This window comes from Oncorhynchus clarkii, chromosome 12 (assembly GCF_045791955.1).
Source record: "Oncorhynchus clarkii lewisi isolate Uvic-CL-2024 chromosome 12, UVic_Ocla_1.0, whole genome shotgun sequence".
Classification (NCBI taxonomy): domain Eukaryota; kingdom Metazoa; phylum Chordata; class Actinopteri; order Salmoniformes; family Salmonidae; genus Oncorhynchus; species Oncorhynchus clarkii.
The window spans coordinates 80,060,070-80,077,264 of NC_092158.1; the positions used below are offsets into that span (position 1 = coordinate 80,060,070).

A 17,195-nucleotide genomic window follows, 5' to 3' on the forward strand; every position below is an offset into this window, starting at 1 on the left:
GTTAGAAATGGCATTGGAATAAGAAACAACCGATATTGAGTAGCAACGAAAAGGTGTTGAAAAGTAACTGTAGGGAATATTTCATTCTAATTTGCAGACACTTTTTGTTTAGTACAGAAGAATCAGATTTTTTTTCTCTATAATTTTACATTTCTATTTTTTTGCGTTTGATCCTGTCCTTTTTAAAAATCTTATGTTATTTAATTGAATCATTCTGGCGTTTATTTTTTACAAAATAAAATGGCAATATTGGAAGAAGATATATCTTATCCCTCGTAAATACCTTTTAATAACATTAACTCAAAAGCAGTGAGAGACAAAATGTCAGCTGACATTAGTTTGTTCGATTTGGTGAACCTGTCGATCGGGACACCTGAAGTTGGAGCTGTCAACTTCAATGCGTTACATACCCTCCTCCACGCTTTCCTGGGACACCTGAAAATCCAAAATGTGACCACCGGCTGGAGAGAGCAGGATGCCCCGCCACAGGAGCCCCATGGTCCGTATCTGACCAAGTCCTCTAGCCCGTACCATCACATGGAAGACAAACTTCGGCAGATAGAGAGACAGATGGCCGCGCTGGAGAAGCTTCCTAGCCGTACAGATCTTCTGAGCCGCACTGCCTCAACCACAACACCGGTCAACGACTTGTTGCAGCTGATGCAGCTCCGCCGCAAGGCTCAGGCGAGTGAGGACGGCGTGTCCAAGGTGAGACAGGCTCTTCCTCAAAATGTAATTATTAATATCACACTGTCATCGCGGAGTTATAATTTTATTATACATTTAAATAATGTCATGCAAGGACAGGTGAAAGTTGAACACTGCTGCTGTGACAGTGCTGCCTCCCTTGATCAACAGTCAAAACTGTGTTGAAACTCTGATTTGTCTGTGATGCACAATTTTGCTTGTAATAAGATAGGCGCCAAATCATTTTGGGGAATCTGTCCCAAAGTAATTTTGTGGTCAAAGGAAAATGGCCATAACAGTCAAGAAATAGGATAACATTACAGTTCCACTGGGTATTCTAGACTAGACATCCATCTTGTGACAGATGTTAGAGTCTGAGGTTTATTTCTTGTCCCTTATTTTACCAGGTAAATTGACTGAGAACATATTCTCTTACAGCAAGGACATGGGGAAGAGTTAAAGTTGGGAGGAGAGGGGACGAATGAGCCAATTGGAAGCTAGGGATGATTAGGTGGCCATGATGGTATGAGGGCCAGATTGGGAATTTAGCCACAACACCGGGGTTAACACCCCTACTCATACGATAAGTGCCATGGGATCTTTAGTCAGGACACTGAAAGACAGCCCTGGGGCACTGAATCTCCTTAGACCAGAGGGAAGAGTACCACCTATTGGCCTTCCAGCAGCGTTCTGTCTCCCATCCAGGTACTGACCAGGACCAACTACCTAGTTTCTGAGGCAAGCCAGCAGTGGAATGCAGGGGAATATGCTGCTGGCAAGTGATTCAGCCCCTCTTATCTGTATTAAGTCCTTGAGTGCTTGCTCATCAAAGCCCGGTCCTGCAGCTGGGGGCCTGTCTGTGTGGTGAATGGTGAGCATTTCAGAACTCTCAACACTGGATAAGGATATTGATGACAGAGCACAGCACAATAGGTGATGGGCACCACACTGTCTTCTCAAATGACCTCGCTGTGTCTCTGTTCCAGTTTCCAAAGGAAAGGCCACTCCCCAAAGATAAGCACCACTCCTGTGTTCCCTGTGTATGCTGTGGAACAAAATTGAATAGCTGAGTAGTACAGATCACTAGGGGAGGCTGCTGAGAGGGACGGGTCATTGTAATGGCTGGAATGGAATTAATGGAACAGAGTCAAACATGTGGTTTCCATGTGTTTGAAACCATTCCACCTATTCAGCTCCAGCCATTACCACAAGCCCGTCCTCCCCAATTTAGGTGCCACCAACCTCCTGGGGTGTCCACAATTTAGAATCAGTGTCGGTCCAGTACTTCATACTACACTCTGAACTGTATCTCTGCTGTTATCTGAAATGTCTGAGTTTGAAATATGGACACTGATAGAGACATGAGTCTGTGTAAATAAAGCAAGTAGGAAGATGAAAGATTGCACAGGACTGATGTTGCCCAGACCTGCCCAGTTAACACTCAGGTGATATGAGGGAGGGACATCCAGTGGGTACAGGCGAAGGTTCCTTTGAATCATTCATGTATCCTGTGGGCATACTGCTGTGGGTCAATACCAGTATCCAATGGCCCTGTCTGGCTTTCTCTGGCCCTGTCTACCATATCCCTGAAGACCCCACTAAGACCCAATGTCCATCAGTTTCTGCCTCACAACTCATAGCAGCATATTGTATTTCCCGCATACAGGCCCTTAGCCAGGGTCTCTTTCTTCTTGACCCATGGCAGAGGTTATCAGGGGATTGTTGTGGTTGATAAAGGTGTGCTCCGCTGTGACCCCACAAGGTACATGTCCTGGATCTGAGAGGGTAGCGAAAAGTCTGCCTGAGTGGCGCTCTGTGTTCACAGTGGCGTGGAAGGATTCCAGGCCACCGGCCATCTTAGTCAGAGCCAGTTAATGGCTGACTAAAGAGTAACCGGGAGGTAGAGAGGAGGGCTTTCTTCCCAATCGCAAATAACTTCCTTATCGTTGGGACAGTAAAAGTCAGTGTACTTACAGTATGTTAGTTACTCATTTCCTACCCCTTTTACTGGAGTTTTTCTTGTTGTCAGAAGGGGCTTGTATTTAGGTTGTCCTGTCTGTTACCATTTGCAACAGACTTATGGGTGATGCTGACCCAGATGTTGTGGTAGAAACAGGAAGGAGGTTGGGCACTCTGTCCAAACAACATCCTCACAGACAAACAGACAGAGTACTAGGGACATTGTGTCTGAGGAAGATACGGTTGGGGATGTCCCCTGGTTAGGGATCCCAGCTCCTTTGAGGGAAGAGGACGATGCATACATTTTGCCTACTGTTTGCTGATGTAGGCAAATATCATAATTTCCTGTGAACTCGATATGTCCAATCAGCCTCACGATGAGCTTTTAAAGTGTCATAGGAATCTCATAGGAAATTAACCATACCCTGGACACACTCATCAAAATGTGACAAATACAGTCGATTGTCTCTCTGTTTGTCATTAGGGGTTGGGTTGGTTGCCAGGTAAGAATATTCCAGTGCATGTCCTGCTTACAAGATTTGATCATGTTTTGCCTAATCTCATGTCTCTGAGATGCTTGAGGCGATCAAGGAAAAGGTGGTCTCCTCCAGAAATTCCATACACGCAGGTCATATATCCCTTCCACATTTACAGCTCACTGAACAACCTATTAGTTATTCAGCCAATTGTTTGACGGCCTGTGCAGCTCAGTGGGGTCACTATGCGTCGTTTCATGTCTGGGTGCATTAGACAAACCCACCGGAACTCTGGTAAATACGTTCAAAGCCACCTGTTTCAACTTTGCTTAGTAAACACAACCTATTTCTAATTTGCAACACATGTGTGGGTTTACTCTGTCAACAAGGCCTCAGCTGTGTTAGAGAGTGGAGTGGTTCCATATGGGCAGGGGTTATGTACTCTGAAAAACATGGATTATCTGGAGACAGACAGGTCCTACCGCTGCTTTGTAACAGCTTGTGTATCTCATCTACTACATATGGATGGTGGTGTCCTAGTAACCTCCCTTGGGGTGAAATGTCAACTGGATGGAGCCACGGAGAGGGGTTTTGGGATCCCTCCTAAATGAAGGGGTTTAGGATCTTCCTACTGATCTTCAAAGGAAGTAGCCAGGGGAATAGTCACAGATATGGCTTTGGTCCGGGGGATTTCGACCTTACTGAGTCCCCTGACCGCTTCAAAGTTTCACAGACTCTTACTTTGGGAGATTAGAGAACTGGGCTGAGTCAGTTTAAAGTGTTTTGGGCATGAAGAGGCTGTGAAAAAGCTTCAGACCTAATGCTAAGAGATCACCATGTGTGCTGATTCACCCTGAATAAGACACAGTGATGCTGAAATGTTGGAGATTTACACAATACATTACTGGGAGCTTATATATCGTTAATTGATCTGACCAGTGATGTGAGGTTCTTTGAGCTTTGAGTCCTTCGAACACACTGTTGTGTTTCCAGTCTATATCGCTGATCCAGGATCTGCTGAAGGAGATCCAGGACCTGAAGGAGTCCAGAGACGACCTGAAGAAAGAGATCAAGAGCCTCCAGAACCAACTCAACCAGGTCAGACACACATCCATACTGGCAAACCCTCATAGTGAGGAGGGATTGCAGATAGACAACATTTGGCAACCTTGCTCATCTCCCTCATTAATCTACAGTAGGGGATCTACCCAGTGCTCATCACTAGGGAATCCTTCTCCATCTCACCACCCCACACAGTGGTGAAATATAGAGTCATGTAGAGCCCGATCCACCCTGGCCCTGGTCCCCTCCCTCCCTCCATCCCTCTCTGTAGGGGACATGGAGTCATACAGAGGGCAACAGCATCAAAGAGCCACAGCTTATCTCTGGCAACCTGGCCTGTCACTCACCCCAACAATAGAGTGAGGATAATAGGGATTATCCTACATGTCTGTTTCCATCTGGTAGCATGACGTTGCTCTGGGTATTTTTGGGTTCCAGCTGAATATGAGTTGCCACCGACTGGACAACCTGGACTCTGCCACCGTGAGTTGGAACTCAGGAGACTACTTTCCAAGCTCAGAAATTATATACTACAGTGTTAAGAGGAGACAAACAATAGTATAGTACTGTAGTAGGTAACTCTAGTAAAAAGAGGTTAATCATGACTTCCTCTCTTTCTTGTCTTCTCTCTATCACAGAAAGAGCTGCAGGACAGAGTTTGGCGTTACCCAGACCCAGACGAGCTCATCCAGTGTGTGACCTGGGACATCATGCAGACCACCTTGGTTAGCGAGCAACAGAATCTGCAAAAGGCATGTCTTATGTCTTGCTTGAAAGAGCGAGATTCCTTTATCAAGCAATCATATACAAGACATAGGAATAGACATTAGCTTTGTGTTGATGGTAGCTATTTCTCCAATAGGAAATCAGGCACTCAGTCCCTGTCCCCTCCTTTCAGCGCCTCAGTCAATGCCAATACTGGAGCTGCTGCCTTCACTCCTGGCACTGTCACTGCCCCAGCAGTCCCTCTCTGATGGAGCTGCTGCCTTCACTCCTGGAACTGTCACTGCCAGCCAGCATGGGGGGGGCGCTGCCCCAGCAGTCCCTCTCTGATGGAGCTGCTGCCTTCACTCCTGGCACTGTCACTGCCAGCCAGCATGGGTGGGGTGCTGCCCCAGCAGTCCCTCTCTGATGGAGCTGCTGCCTTCACTCCTGGCACTGTCACTGCCAGCCAGCATGGGTGGGGCGCTGCCCCAGCAGTCCCTCTCTGATGGAGCTGCTACCTTCACTCCTGGCACTGTCACTGCCAGCCAGCATGGGTGGGGCGCTGCCCCAGCAGTCCCTCTCTGATGGAGCTGCTGCCGTCACTCCTGGCACTGTCACTGCCAGCCAGCATGGGTGGGGCGCTGCCCCAGCAGTCCCTCTCTGATGGAGCTGCTGCCTTCACTCCTGTCACTGCCAGCCAGCATGGGGGGGCACTGCCCCAGCAGTCCCTCTCTGATGGAGCTCTGATGGTGGGCAGCAAACCCCTGTCTCATGTGGCCAGCGGGGCAGAGCGTTACCCAGAGACAGTGGAGGCCCTGAGGGACGTGGGCAGGCTCAGGGAGAGACACAACACCCTGGAGACCAGAGTAGAGCTGCTGGAAGCAGGCAAGGCCGACCAGGCCCAGCTCCAGCACCTCCGGGAGCTCCTCACTGACATGGGTAAGATAACAATGTGGAGATTGGATAGTGTATGGCTATTCTATGTTTTCTTTTACTGAATGATGTATTTTGTGTGGGATGACCATTTTTGTCCTGAATGTGTAGGTGACAGGGATGTGCCTGACAAACTGTTGGATCAACTGAATCATCTGAGAGTTCTGGTCGACAGCCTGATGGGTGACAGAGCCAAGGTGAGTGAGGAAGATCTATGCAAGCACAAACATACACATTGTTGATGACCCCATGTCCCTGTCATAGCTGGGAGAACTGGAGCAGCTGATTCTGAACATAGGGACAGTTCACGGCTCAGAGGGAGGCTCAGAAACAGCCAAAGGGTCAGACAGTGAGGACTCCTCTGACTCTCCTAAGCAAGGACAGCTCAGACTGCAGATATTATACCTCAGGTAAACAACGACACATGAGCACACAGGAAGGCTAAATAGAAATGATAGATAGTTTATTATGGAAACTACATTTGATATAATTTGGTAGTCTAAGTAATTTGTAACACAGGAGGTTGGCGGTACCTTAATTGGGAAGAACGGGCTCGTGGTAACTACTGGAGCGGAATCAGTGGAATGGTATGAAATACATTCCACTGATGGTTTCCAGGTGTATGATGCCATTCCATTTGCTCTGTTCCCGGACATTATTACGAGCCGTTCTTCCCTCAGCAGTTTTATGGCCAGTTGAGATGTGGTAGTTTTCCATTGGAAGAGAGGTGGTGGCCTGCTCCTCATGGCCTGGTGCACCTGTTCCACCACTCTGTGTTCAGGAACGCAGTGCAGAAAGTGGAGGAAGAGGTGCTACTGCTGAAGACTGAGAACACCTCAGCCAAGGCTGAACAGAAGACCAAGAAAGACAGACAGCTACAGGATCAGGTTAGACAAACAGACAGACCGACAGACGGACGGACGGACGGACGGACGTTTGTTTTTTTTGTTTGTTTGTTTGTTTGTTTGTTTGTTTATTTGAATACACTGTCAGGTCTAACACCAGAGTGTAAAACCTTCAATTGTAGAATATAGCTGAGACAGCATCATCCATAATGTAGCAGCTAGTGGGTGACCCCAACATGGCCCTCACACTGCCCTCTCACCGCAGATGGACAACCTGCGAGGCAACCTGCGAGGCATGCAGGGGTCAGAGCAGGACCAGGGCCAAGGCAGCGGGCAGGCAGGCGGGCAGCAAGGCTCCACGTGCCCCTCCTGCTCTGTAGACGTAAGCAGGAAGGTCAGCCAGCTGTTCCAGCTCTATCAGAATCTGCAGGGCCTGGTTAGCAGATTCATGAATCAGCAGGGAGGAGGCAGACCTGGAGCAGAGGTACTATAGGCAGGGCCAGGATAGAGGATGAAACAGAATACCAAAGGGTTTTAATTAAATAATGGGTCTGCTATGTTGAACCCTGAGGGAGGGATACGTTTAGAGGTGATATGTAAGGGAAGCTCTATCAGGGCAGCAGTGTGTTAAGGGAAAGGAGTGTGTCAGTGCCAGGCTCTCCATGGCAGTGGGGCCATGGCTGTGTATTACAGACATAGAACCCTGTCTCTCTGTGTTGTTTCTGCCAGAGCTCTGAGCTGATGAATGACGTTCAGGGAGCCATCATGCAACTGCAGGCTGAGTGTGAGAAGCTCCACGACACAGCCAACCACCTGATTGAGGAGCACGGCCAGAAACAGGTCCACATCGACGTGAGTCTGGGAGGGAGGGCCGCAGCAGGGGGAGGCCCATAGGGGAATAGGAGACGCTCCATGCTGTACTTCTGTTCCAAACCACAGAATAATGTATTTCTGTCACAGCATCTGTACAAGTCCATGGAAGAACTGGACGAGAAGAAAGCTGACAAAGAGCTTGTGGAGATGGAGATTGAAATCGTGAGTCTCTCACCACAACATGGCATAGTTGAGCTTTCCCTCAGTGTGTTATACTCAACTCAGGTGAACTCTCATAAGTTCTCACATGTTGATGTTAGTCTAGACGAGCTTCCACAAGTCCACTCAAGACCATAGGGGTACCTACAAATCCCAACATGCTCAAGTTCACCTGTACCAGCCCATGCTAAACCCTACCAAGGCCATACAAGTCACCACAAGCCCATACGTGTCCATACACAAGTTCATACACATATGTATTTATCCCTACAAGCTCACACAGGTTTCACCTAACCCTTACAAGTCCATACAGGTTTCACCTAACCCTTACAAGTCCACACAGGTTTCACCTAACCCTCACAAGTCCATACAGGTTTCACCTAACCCTTACAAGTCCATACAGGTTTCACCTAACCCTTACAAGTCCATACAGGTTTCACCTAACCCTCACAAGTCCATACAGGTTTCACCTAACCCTTACAAGCTCACACAGGTTTCACCTAACCCTCACAAGTCCATACAGGTTTCACCTAACCCTTACAAGTCCATACAGGTTTCACCTAACCCTTACAAGTCCATACAGGTTTCACCTAATCCTTACAAGTCCATACAGGTATCACCTAACCCTTACAAGTCCATACAGGTTTCACCTAACCCTTACAAGTCCATACAGGTTTCACCTAACCCTTACAAGTCCATACAGGTTTCACCTAACCCTTACAAGTCCATACAGGTTTCACCTAACCCTTACAAGTCCATACAGGTTTCACCTAACCCTCACAAGTCCATACAGGTTTCACCTAACCCTCACAAGTCCATACAGGTTTCACCTAACCCTTACAAGTCCATACAGGTTTCACCTAATCCTTACAAGTCCATACAGGTATCACCTAACCCTTACAAGTCCATACAGGTTTCACCTAACCCTTACAAGTCCATACAGGTTTCACCTAACCCTTACAAGTCCATACAGGTTTCACCTAACCCTTACAAGTCCATACAGGTTTCACCTAACCCTTACAAGTCCATACAGGTTTCACCTAACCCTTACAAGTCCATACAGGTTTCACCTAATCCTTACAAGTTAATACAGGTTTCACCTAATCCTTACAAGTCCATACAGGTTTCACCTAACCCTTACAAGTCCATACAGGTTTCACCTAACCCTTACAAGTCCATACAGGTTTCACCTAACCCTTACAAGTCCATACAGGTTTCACCTAACCCTTACAAGTCCATACAGGTTTCACCTAACCCTTACAAGTCCATACAGGTTTCACCTAACCCTTACAAGTCCATACAGGTTTCACCTAATCCTTACAAGTCCATACAGGTTTCACCTAATCCTTACAAGTCCATACAGGTTTCACCTAATCCTTACAAGTCCATACAGGTTTCACCTAACCCTTACAAGTCCATACAGGTTTCACCTAACCCTTACAAGTCCATACAGGTTTCACCTAACCCTTACAAGTCCATACAGGTTTCACCTAACCCTTACAAGTCCACACAGGTTTCACCTAATCCTTACAAGTCCACACAGGTTTCACCTAACCCTTACAAGTCCATACAGGTTTCACCTAACCCTTACAAGTCCATACAGGTTTCACCTAACCCTTACAAGTCCATACAGGTTTCACCTAACCCTTACAAGTCCATACAGGTTTCACCTAACCCTTACAAGTCCATACAGGTTTCACCTAACCCTTACAAGTCCATACAGGTTTCACCTAACCCTTACAAGTCCATACAGGTTTCACCTAATCCTTACAAGTCCATACAGGTTTCACCTAACCCTTACAAGTCCATACAGGTTTCACCTAACCCTTACAAGTCCATACAGGTTTCACCTAACCCCTACAAGTTAATACAGGTTTCACCTAACCCCTACAAGTTAATACAGGTTTCACCTAATCCTTACAAGCCCACACTAGTACTGCCATTTCCCTGACTGCATCTCCTCTCTTCCTGTAGAAAGGAGACAAGCGTGCCCTGGAGACCAAGGTGAGCCGCATGCAGTTTGACTCCATGACAGAGGAGCTCAACACCATGTTCCAGGAGCTGCTCAGTAAGATCACCGGCCAGGAGCAGGACTGGCACAAAATCATTGACAAAATCTCCACCGAGATGGAGTGCAAGGTGGGACTGAGCAGGAAGTTACCCTGCTAAATGGATGTTTATATAATAGGCCTACATGTCCATTGATACATGCCATACACGTTATTACTATGCTATCACCAATACATATATCTCACAAGTCTGTATGTCACACGTTTTTAAGTGTTTTACGAACGTGTTTATAGTGACAGATAGCATTGTTTGTAAAAATCTCACGGAATGTGTGTCTGGTGGTAGTTTATATCTTTGGCATCCTGATGCCTGCAGTGTCGTCCTCCTTCGGGGCAGGCTGGGCCTGCAGCTGCTTACGGATGCTCTTCCAGCGGTCCTCTAGCTGCTTCTTCACAGGATCCAGCTCAATCCGGTCCAGCTACACAGATAGACAACAGATGTACTACAGGGATGTAGTACAGGCATCAGGAAGTAAATCACATGTCACTGGTCACAGCCAGGCCCAGCCTGCCCCGAAGGAGGACGACGCTGCAGGCATCAGGAAGTAAATCACATGTCACTGGTCACAGCCAGGCCCAGCCTGCCCCGAAGGAGGACGACGCTGCAGGCATCAGGAAGTAAATCACATGTCCCTGGTCACAGCCAGGCCCAGGAGGGATGATGGCTGGATAAGTCCAGGTTCCTCTATGGAGTTCTACATGATCATGCGTTCATTGTCTTCCTGTGTTTAGCGTTAATTTTAACTCTGTCTATATTCTATCTATATGTCTATGTTCTGTTTGTATACTGTTGTTTACTCACTGTGTATGTACAGTATATACTGTATTCTGTTCCTAATATACCTACTACTGTACACACTATTTTCCTTCCAAATGATATGCTGTCTATACACACCACGTATTTATATTCTGGATTCTGACACATGCTCACTGATATATCTACTCTGGATTGTTAATTGGACTTGCTCTGTCATTTCTTGTTTGTTTGTTTGTTTGTTTGTTTCTTGGTTATTTGTGTATTTGTATTGTATTTGCTAGATGTTCTACTGCGCTGTTGGAGCTAGAAACAAAAAGATTTTTGCTGCACCTGCTATAACGCCTGCAAATCTGTGTATGCGACCGATAAAGTTGGATTTGATTTGTCTTTGTTACGTCCCTTTCATAGACAATTAGTGGCAAGGTTCCACTGCATCTCCTGCGACCGCCCAGTCGATATGCTTACCCCAGGACCGTAAGTAAATGATAATAATGTCCTATTTTTATACAGTACACACAGACATTGTGGAAATTGAAATAATAGGATTATGGGGCTGGTTATTCACCTACCTCTCTTTCTTCTTTCTCTCTCCACTGGACAACAGGCACTTGGTCACCCTGCCCTCCACTCCTGGCCTACCCTCCCACAAGTCCAACCGACCGTACACCATCCATGAGCTTGAGCAGGTTCGCCAGCACTGCAGAAGGTGAGAGCAGACAGTCAAACATCACTACTGAAACTCTTACTTGGCCCCATTTTAGCCAGCAGGGGGTGCCAGTGTCCCAATATTCAATATACAGTGTAGTCAACTTTATCTTACTCCCAAAGACCTAACACACACACTAGATCAGTCAGAAGTGTTGCATAGTTACAAGTGTCTGACATAGCCAGCTCTCCCTCCATCTCAGCCTGAGGCCAGGGACCAACCACGGCCACTTTGAGATGGCCAGCTCTCCCTCCATCTCAGCCTGAGGCCAGGGACCAACCACGGCCACTTTGAGATGGCCAGCTCTCCCTCCATCTCATCCTGAGGCCAGGGACCAACCACGGACACTTTGAGATGGCCAGCTCTCCCTCCATCTCAGCCTGAGGCCAGGGACCAACCACGGCCACTTTGAGATGGCCATGTCCGAAAGGGCCATGATGCAGGTGCAGCGGATCCACACCATGATGTGTAGGCAGATAGGTGGCTCTGCACTCTCTCTATCTGGCCCAGAGCGCACCTACAGCCAGAGGGCTCTGAGGGAGATCAGGAGCTCCCGCTATCCACACATCCAAGGCCCGCTGCAGAGAACCAGCCAGAGTCTGCCCAAGCAGTGAGTCAGTCAGTCAGGCCAGGGTCAGGCAGGGAAGCCGGGAGCACATGTATTGAAACAGGGGAAGGACCAAAAAGTTGTCCATATTGCTTTGTTATGGTTTAGAGAAGTGTCAGGGAGGCAGGGTGACCAAATTTAACTACAAACTATAAATATTGTACTGTCAGGTCTGTTTAAAACCTCTAGAAGTGTTCATCTTCCGACCTTCAACCTCCACTCCTGTGTCCATCCTAGCGAGCGCATCCCTGAGATTTCGGACTACAGTTACCTGGCCATGTCCCGGAGATGTGGAGGCAGCCACACCGTGACCTACCCCAACCGCCGCTACACCCGCCTGCAGCACTTCAGCCACTTCCTCCAGGTTGAGGAGGAGACACCGCCCATCTCCAGCTCCCCACTGCGGATTCAGGTGAGTGAGACCAACCTCACCTACTGTGGGTTACTGTACTGACAGACAACTAGACCATAGGAATACACCTGGTCAATCACATTTGTTGAGCCATTTATACAAGTTATCATGTTGAGTACAGAGTATATTTGAGGTGTATTTGACAGTTGTTAGGTATGCAAATATTTGACCTTGTCCTTGTGCCTATTGATCAGCCGGAGGAGGTGGACATCCTGGGATTGGACGGACATATCTACAAGGGCCGCCTGAAAACCAGATCGGTCAAGACTGTGGATGCCAGACTACCCACCATCTTTCCTAAAGACGGTACAGGGTTCTGGCCTGGGATTATATTCAGCTCTACTCTACAGTACTGTGTATTTTTAGAGTAGAATTACATGTATTGAAAAGAAAATGGAATCTGGACAATTGTGAACAAAAGCTAGACTACTTAATTCATGTTACTCAATTCAAGCAACTGCAGTGCAGTAAAACTATTCCCACGGGTCCATTTTCTATTTTTATGCCATCGCTCCAAAAAGTAACCTAATGTTAAGTGTGACATGTCTGCATGCTGTGGGCAGCTGTCATGGTCCGGGCCTGGGAGAGAGGTGATGTCCAGACTCCAGTTCTGACAGCCCAAATGGACTCCTCATTGACAGTGAAGCACACTTCCGAGGATTCACTGTCACCCCTGGGTCCAGTTACACAACACGTCTTAAGATGATGATCACACCGTGCCGTCTGTCCAGGCCCCAACTGCCCTTAGCCTGTTTCCTCTCTCTCGCTCCCTGGACCATGTGTCCAGAGTTGGGCTCGCAGTGCAGGGATGCAGAGATAAAGAGTAAAGTGGGGAGGAAGAGTGAGGGGGGACATCATGGGGAAGTGGGAGGTGAAGGGTCAGGAGAGAATGGGGAGGAGACTGAAAAGTTGGGGTGGGTTGAGAAAGAAAGTGGGCTGTTTGGTTGGGAATGAGAATTTGAGGAGAGATACAGTACAGTGTTAAAGTGGTGTATGATGAAGGATTAGGAACGAGGGTCTGGAGATTTAGGGAAGGAGAGAGGAGCTTAGTTTATGGGAGGGAGTATTTTACGAGGGTTTAAGGAAGTGAGTTAGCAATAAGAATGGTCTGCACTGGGGTTGGGGGAGGGGCTCTGGTTGGTATAGTGCTCCACACTGGAAAGAACCCAATGTTACTATGTTATAGAAGATCAGGCCTGGTGTCTGTAACAGACTGTAAATATAACCTGGGGTAACACTGCTTGCATGCCATCATTTCTATCTTAATATCTTGTTCATCTGTTCATACAAATCAAGCCCTGAAGGAAGAAAGAGGGAGATGTGCTGTCCTGTTGTGATTCCCAGTCATTTATCAGGCCATTGAATGAGTCAAAATAGCATTGAAAGAGTATTTTGCTCAAGACGTGGAAGAAGGTGTATGTCTGGTATGGGTGTGTGGGTACAAATGGGAATGACAGGACCCCACCACACCCATAGCCATGTCAAGGTCGCGATGTGACATTGCTGTTTTAATGACAGCAGGCATGTGCAAGAGCAAAGACAAGATCATGTGCTCCCAGTTCCAGAAGCCTGGCTGCACAGAGCCGGGCTGTGTGACCCCTGTGCGACCCCAGAGTGCCAAGACCCAGCGCAGCCGCTCAGGTAGGTTAACACCAGTGTCATTACCCATTTGCAACATATAAACCAATTTCACTAACTGGAATAGTGATTACTATGGAATGGTACTGAAATAACACTCACATGGAAATAGCATTCTTCTTTGCGATTGCTGCTGTGCAGCTGTTAAGGTTGGTTGTAGCAGACACCTGAACCCTAAACCCTGACCTTGCCCCCCTTCCTCCCTTTATCTCCCCCAGCCTCAGGCAGCTCTGTGCGGGACCGGCCCATGTCTTCTTTAGGCTGCCTGTCCCAGGCTACCCTTCCCCAGAGCTCGTCCGAGCTGCTGCAGCAAGATCTGGAGCTTCACGTGGACCTGAGCCAGTCGGAGGAAGAGCCCGTCATCATCCTGTAGGGGCCGATGGAGAGCCCCACACACCTTATTTTAATAAACCGTTTACAGCAGCAGCAGGAGGGTATCCTGGTCTCCATTTTGTAATGGAGCATACAGACGTTGTGAAAATCAATTCTGATATTAGTCAGTTAGGTTATTTATGGATTGTAATGGAAGAACACAATTCTGGGACCTATGAACACTGTTTCCATGCAACAAAATAGCTGAGTCACAAAATAGCTGAGTCACATTTTCAAAGTGTAGCTTTACAGGTCAGATACCTTACTTGTGACATTACGATTTTGGTTTATGATGCCTGATTTTTGACCTTTTAACCTCTATGAATGACCTTCATAGAGAAGCTTTCAGACAGGTGACCTCAAATACCAGACTGTTTGGATGCAGAACAATACCACTATGGAGCAATTCATTTGACATATAGGGTCTTATAGAGCGGTATCATCTCACAGACCCAATTCTCTAGACAGTTTCCTAGAAGGAGGGGCTTTGCTTACACACATTTTGTGTCAATGAGAAATATGATGTATATCTATCTCTATCCATGCCTTACACACTCAGTGGCCAGTTTATTAGGTACACCCATCTAGTACCGGGTCGGACCTCCCTTTGCCTCTAGAACAGCCTGAATTCTTCAGGGCATGGAAACATTGCTCAATTGGTATCAAGGGATCTAACTTTGGCAGGAACACGTTCCCCACACCATTATACCACTGCCACCAGCCTGTACCGTTGACAGCAGGCAGGATGGGGCCATAGACTCATGTGGTTACGCCAAATCTTGACTCTGTCATCAGCATGATGCAACAGGAACCGGGATTCGTCGAACCAGGCAACATTTTTCCACTCATCAATAGTCCAGTGTTGGTGATCGCGTGACAACTGGAGCTGCTTGTTTTAAGCTGATAGGAGTAGAACCTGGTGTGGTCGGCTGCTGCAATAGCCCATCCGTGACAAGGATCAATGAGTTGTGCATTCAAAGTCGCTTAGGTCACTTGTTTTTTTTTCTCCGTTCGAACATTAACTGAATTCCTGGATTCCTGTCTGCCTGCTTTATATAGCAAGCCACGGCCTCCTGACTCGTGAAAGAGGTGGTGTACCTAATAAACTGAGTATAAGTGATCCCTTTCATAGCATTTGGACGTATTCAGGAGTAATGATGCTACTGAAATGTATTTCAGGAGAGTATTTAAGACAGGCAGTTAATCTGAATGTAAGATTTCCATTTGTTTTCAAAGAAAAATGGGCCTTCATGGAATATGTATGTGTCATATGATGTCCATATAACTGTTATGTGAACATATGTTGACTCATTGACTGCAATGAATTTTACTTGTGGTACGTAAATATATCTGTACTGTTCTACACAACCCCACCATCACATGCATATAATTTGACTGTGAAGGCACATTTTGTGAGCCACACTGTTATGACACACAGTTTCAGACACGTAACACGTTAACTGGGCTGTTCTAACCACATCCTTCCTCAATTAACTGCCACGCTGTGTGTTTATTGTCTCTCGTGTATAGGCCTACTTGTTCCTTTGTACTATAGAGACACTACTTATAGGGATATATAGATTACTATAGTATTATGCAGTGTCATATCATTACGGAAGGGGTTCCCTTCCAGAAAATATCTCAAAAAGCAAAGTTACTTTTATGATGTGTTCAAAAGTGCCTTAGCAACCATATTTCATAAAAGCACAACAATTATCCTCAGCAAAAACAAGACCCCAGAACAGCTCCAACACTTAGCAGATCATACCTTATTTTATTAAACATATAAATACACATTTCAACAGGGGAATTAAACACAGTACAGGAGAGAAATATCTCTATAAGAAGCCGGATTAGAGAGATGTAAATGAGGGTCCATGAGAAGTTCTTGTGTTACTCAAGTGCACTGCAAATTGCTTGGCGTTGGACTTGTTTTCGGATTTCCATCAGGCATTTTGCACATCTTGTATGGGTGAACATGACGTTCGAACATTTCATAACACCCAGTTTGTACAGATATCACGGGGGACCAAATGGTCTACTGTTGACAGAGATTCATGAGAGCCTTATAAAATATGTTGATGAATTCCAAAGCTGTGGCAGGAGAATGGAGACTGGGTCACATCACCACAGGAACCATAATCCCCCAACACTACTGTGTCTGGGTGTGTTAGTTACCACAACAATACTGAGGAGGAGGAGCCAGTAATCCACACAGCAGGAAACACTCATTATGGGACCACCCTCCACTCCCACCTTGTTAAAAACACAGAACTGGAAAATCACCAACCAAAACTCATGCAGTTGACAACAAACGTTCCCCTTAATAGAACACATGAGTTAATGAATGAGGTGGTGCTATGAACACCCCAAGAGGAACCACCGTTGAGGTTCTAATGTCCATCTGAAAAGATCCATGGATTTAGAACCAGAACAGACCACATGGCAGCACAGTGGAGCAGTGTCCCTTCTTTCTGGTGACATTGATAAGGGTCCACATTGGCCAGGTGGCATCTGTCCAATGCTACGACTGCCCATATTGTACATTATAAAATCATCCTCACAAAGGTCACAGCTTGACAAATGTGATTTGACATGTATTCAACCAGAGGGTTCGTGTGAATATGATTGTCTGAGTGAAGACGTGGCAGGCAGGCATAATGTTAAAGCATCATTTAGTGAGGGCATGAATGAATGTGACATTATTTCAGATAAAGTACCCTTTGTATACAACTGCAACATGTTCAGACCTCCCTATTCCCTCTTTATTGTGATAATTATAATGAGAATGATGGTGAAAATGGCTACCTTTCCATCTGTCACCATTGATAGATTTGCAAATGTTCTGACATGGGCTGTTGTATGAAGAGCTCACCTATAAGTAAGACTCTGGGTTATGAAGCATTGTTCATCAGTACACTGAATCTCATATGTA

The 17,195-nt window shown here is 46.6% G+C and overlaps 2 protein-coding genes and 1 long non-coding RNA gene across 3 annotated transcripts; all 3 read left to right on the forward strand.

Moving 5' to 3' along the window:
- The first annotated feature begins 321 nt into the window (after positions 1–321).
- Positions 322–5,316, forward strand: LOC139422561 (uncharacterized protein C16orf96-like). The gene is made up of 5 exons (XM_071173709.1): positions 322–708; positions 4,116–4,220; positions 4,590–4,667; positions 4,823–4,909; positions 5,083–5,316. The coding sequence occupies exons 1-5, from the start codon at positions 322–324 to the stop codon at positions 5,314–5,316; spliced, it is 891 nt and encodes a 296-aa protein (XP_071029810.1).
- A 397-nt stretch (positions 5,317–5,713) lies between these two features.
- Positions 5,714–6,699, forward strand: LOC139422291 (uncharacterized). The gene is made up of 3 exons (XR_011635721.1): positions 5,714–5,828; positions 5,934–6,232; positions 6,604–6,699. It is a non-coding gene; the product is annotated as an uncharacterized lncRNA (long non-coding RNA).
- Positions 6,700–10,823: 4,124 nt separating this feature from the next.
- On the forward strand, positions 10,824–12,723 carry LOC139422292 (glutamine-rich protein 2-like). The gene is made up of 4 exons (XM_071173483.1): positions 10,824–10,999; positions 11,130–11,231; positions 12,076–12,250; positions 12,445–12,723. Exons 1-4 carry the CDS (start codon positions 10,983–10,985, stop codon positions 12,619–12,621), a joined length of 471 nt encoding a protein of 156 aa, XP_071029584.1. The 5' UTR covers positions 10,824–10,982; the 3' UTR covers positions 12,622–12,723.
- The last annotated feature ends 4,472 nt before the right edge of the window (positions 12,724–17,195 follow it).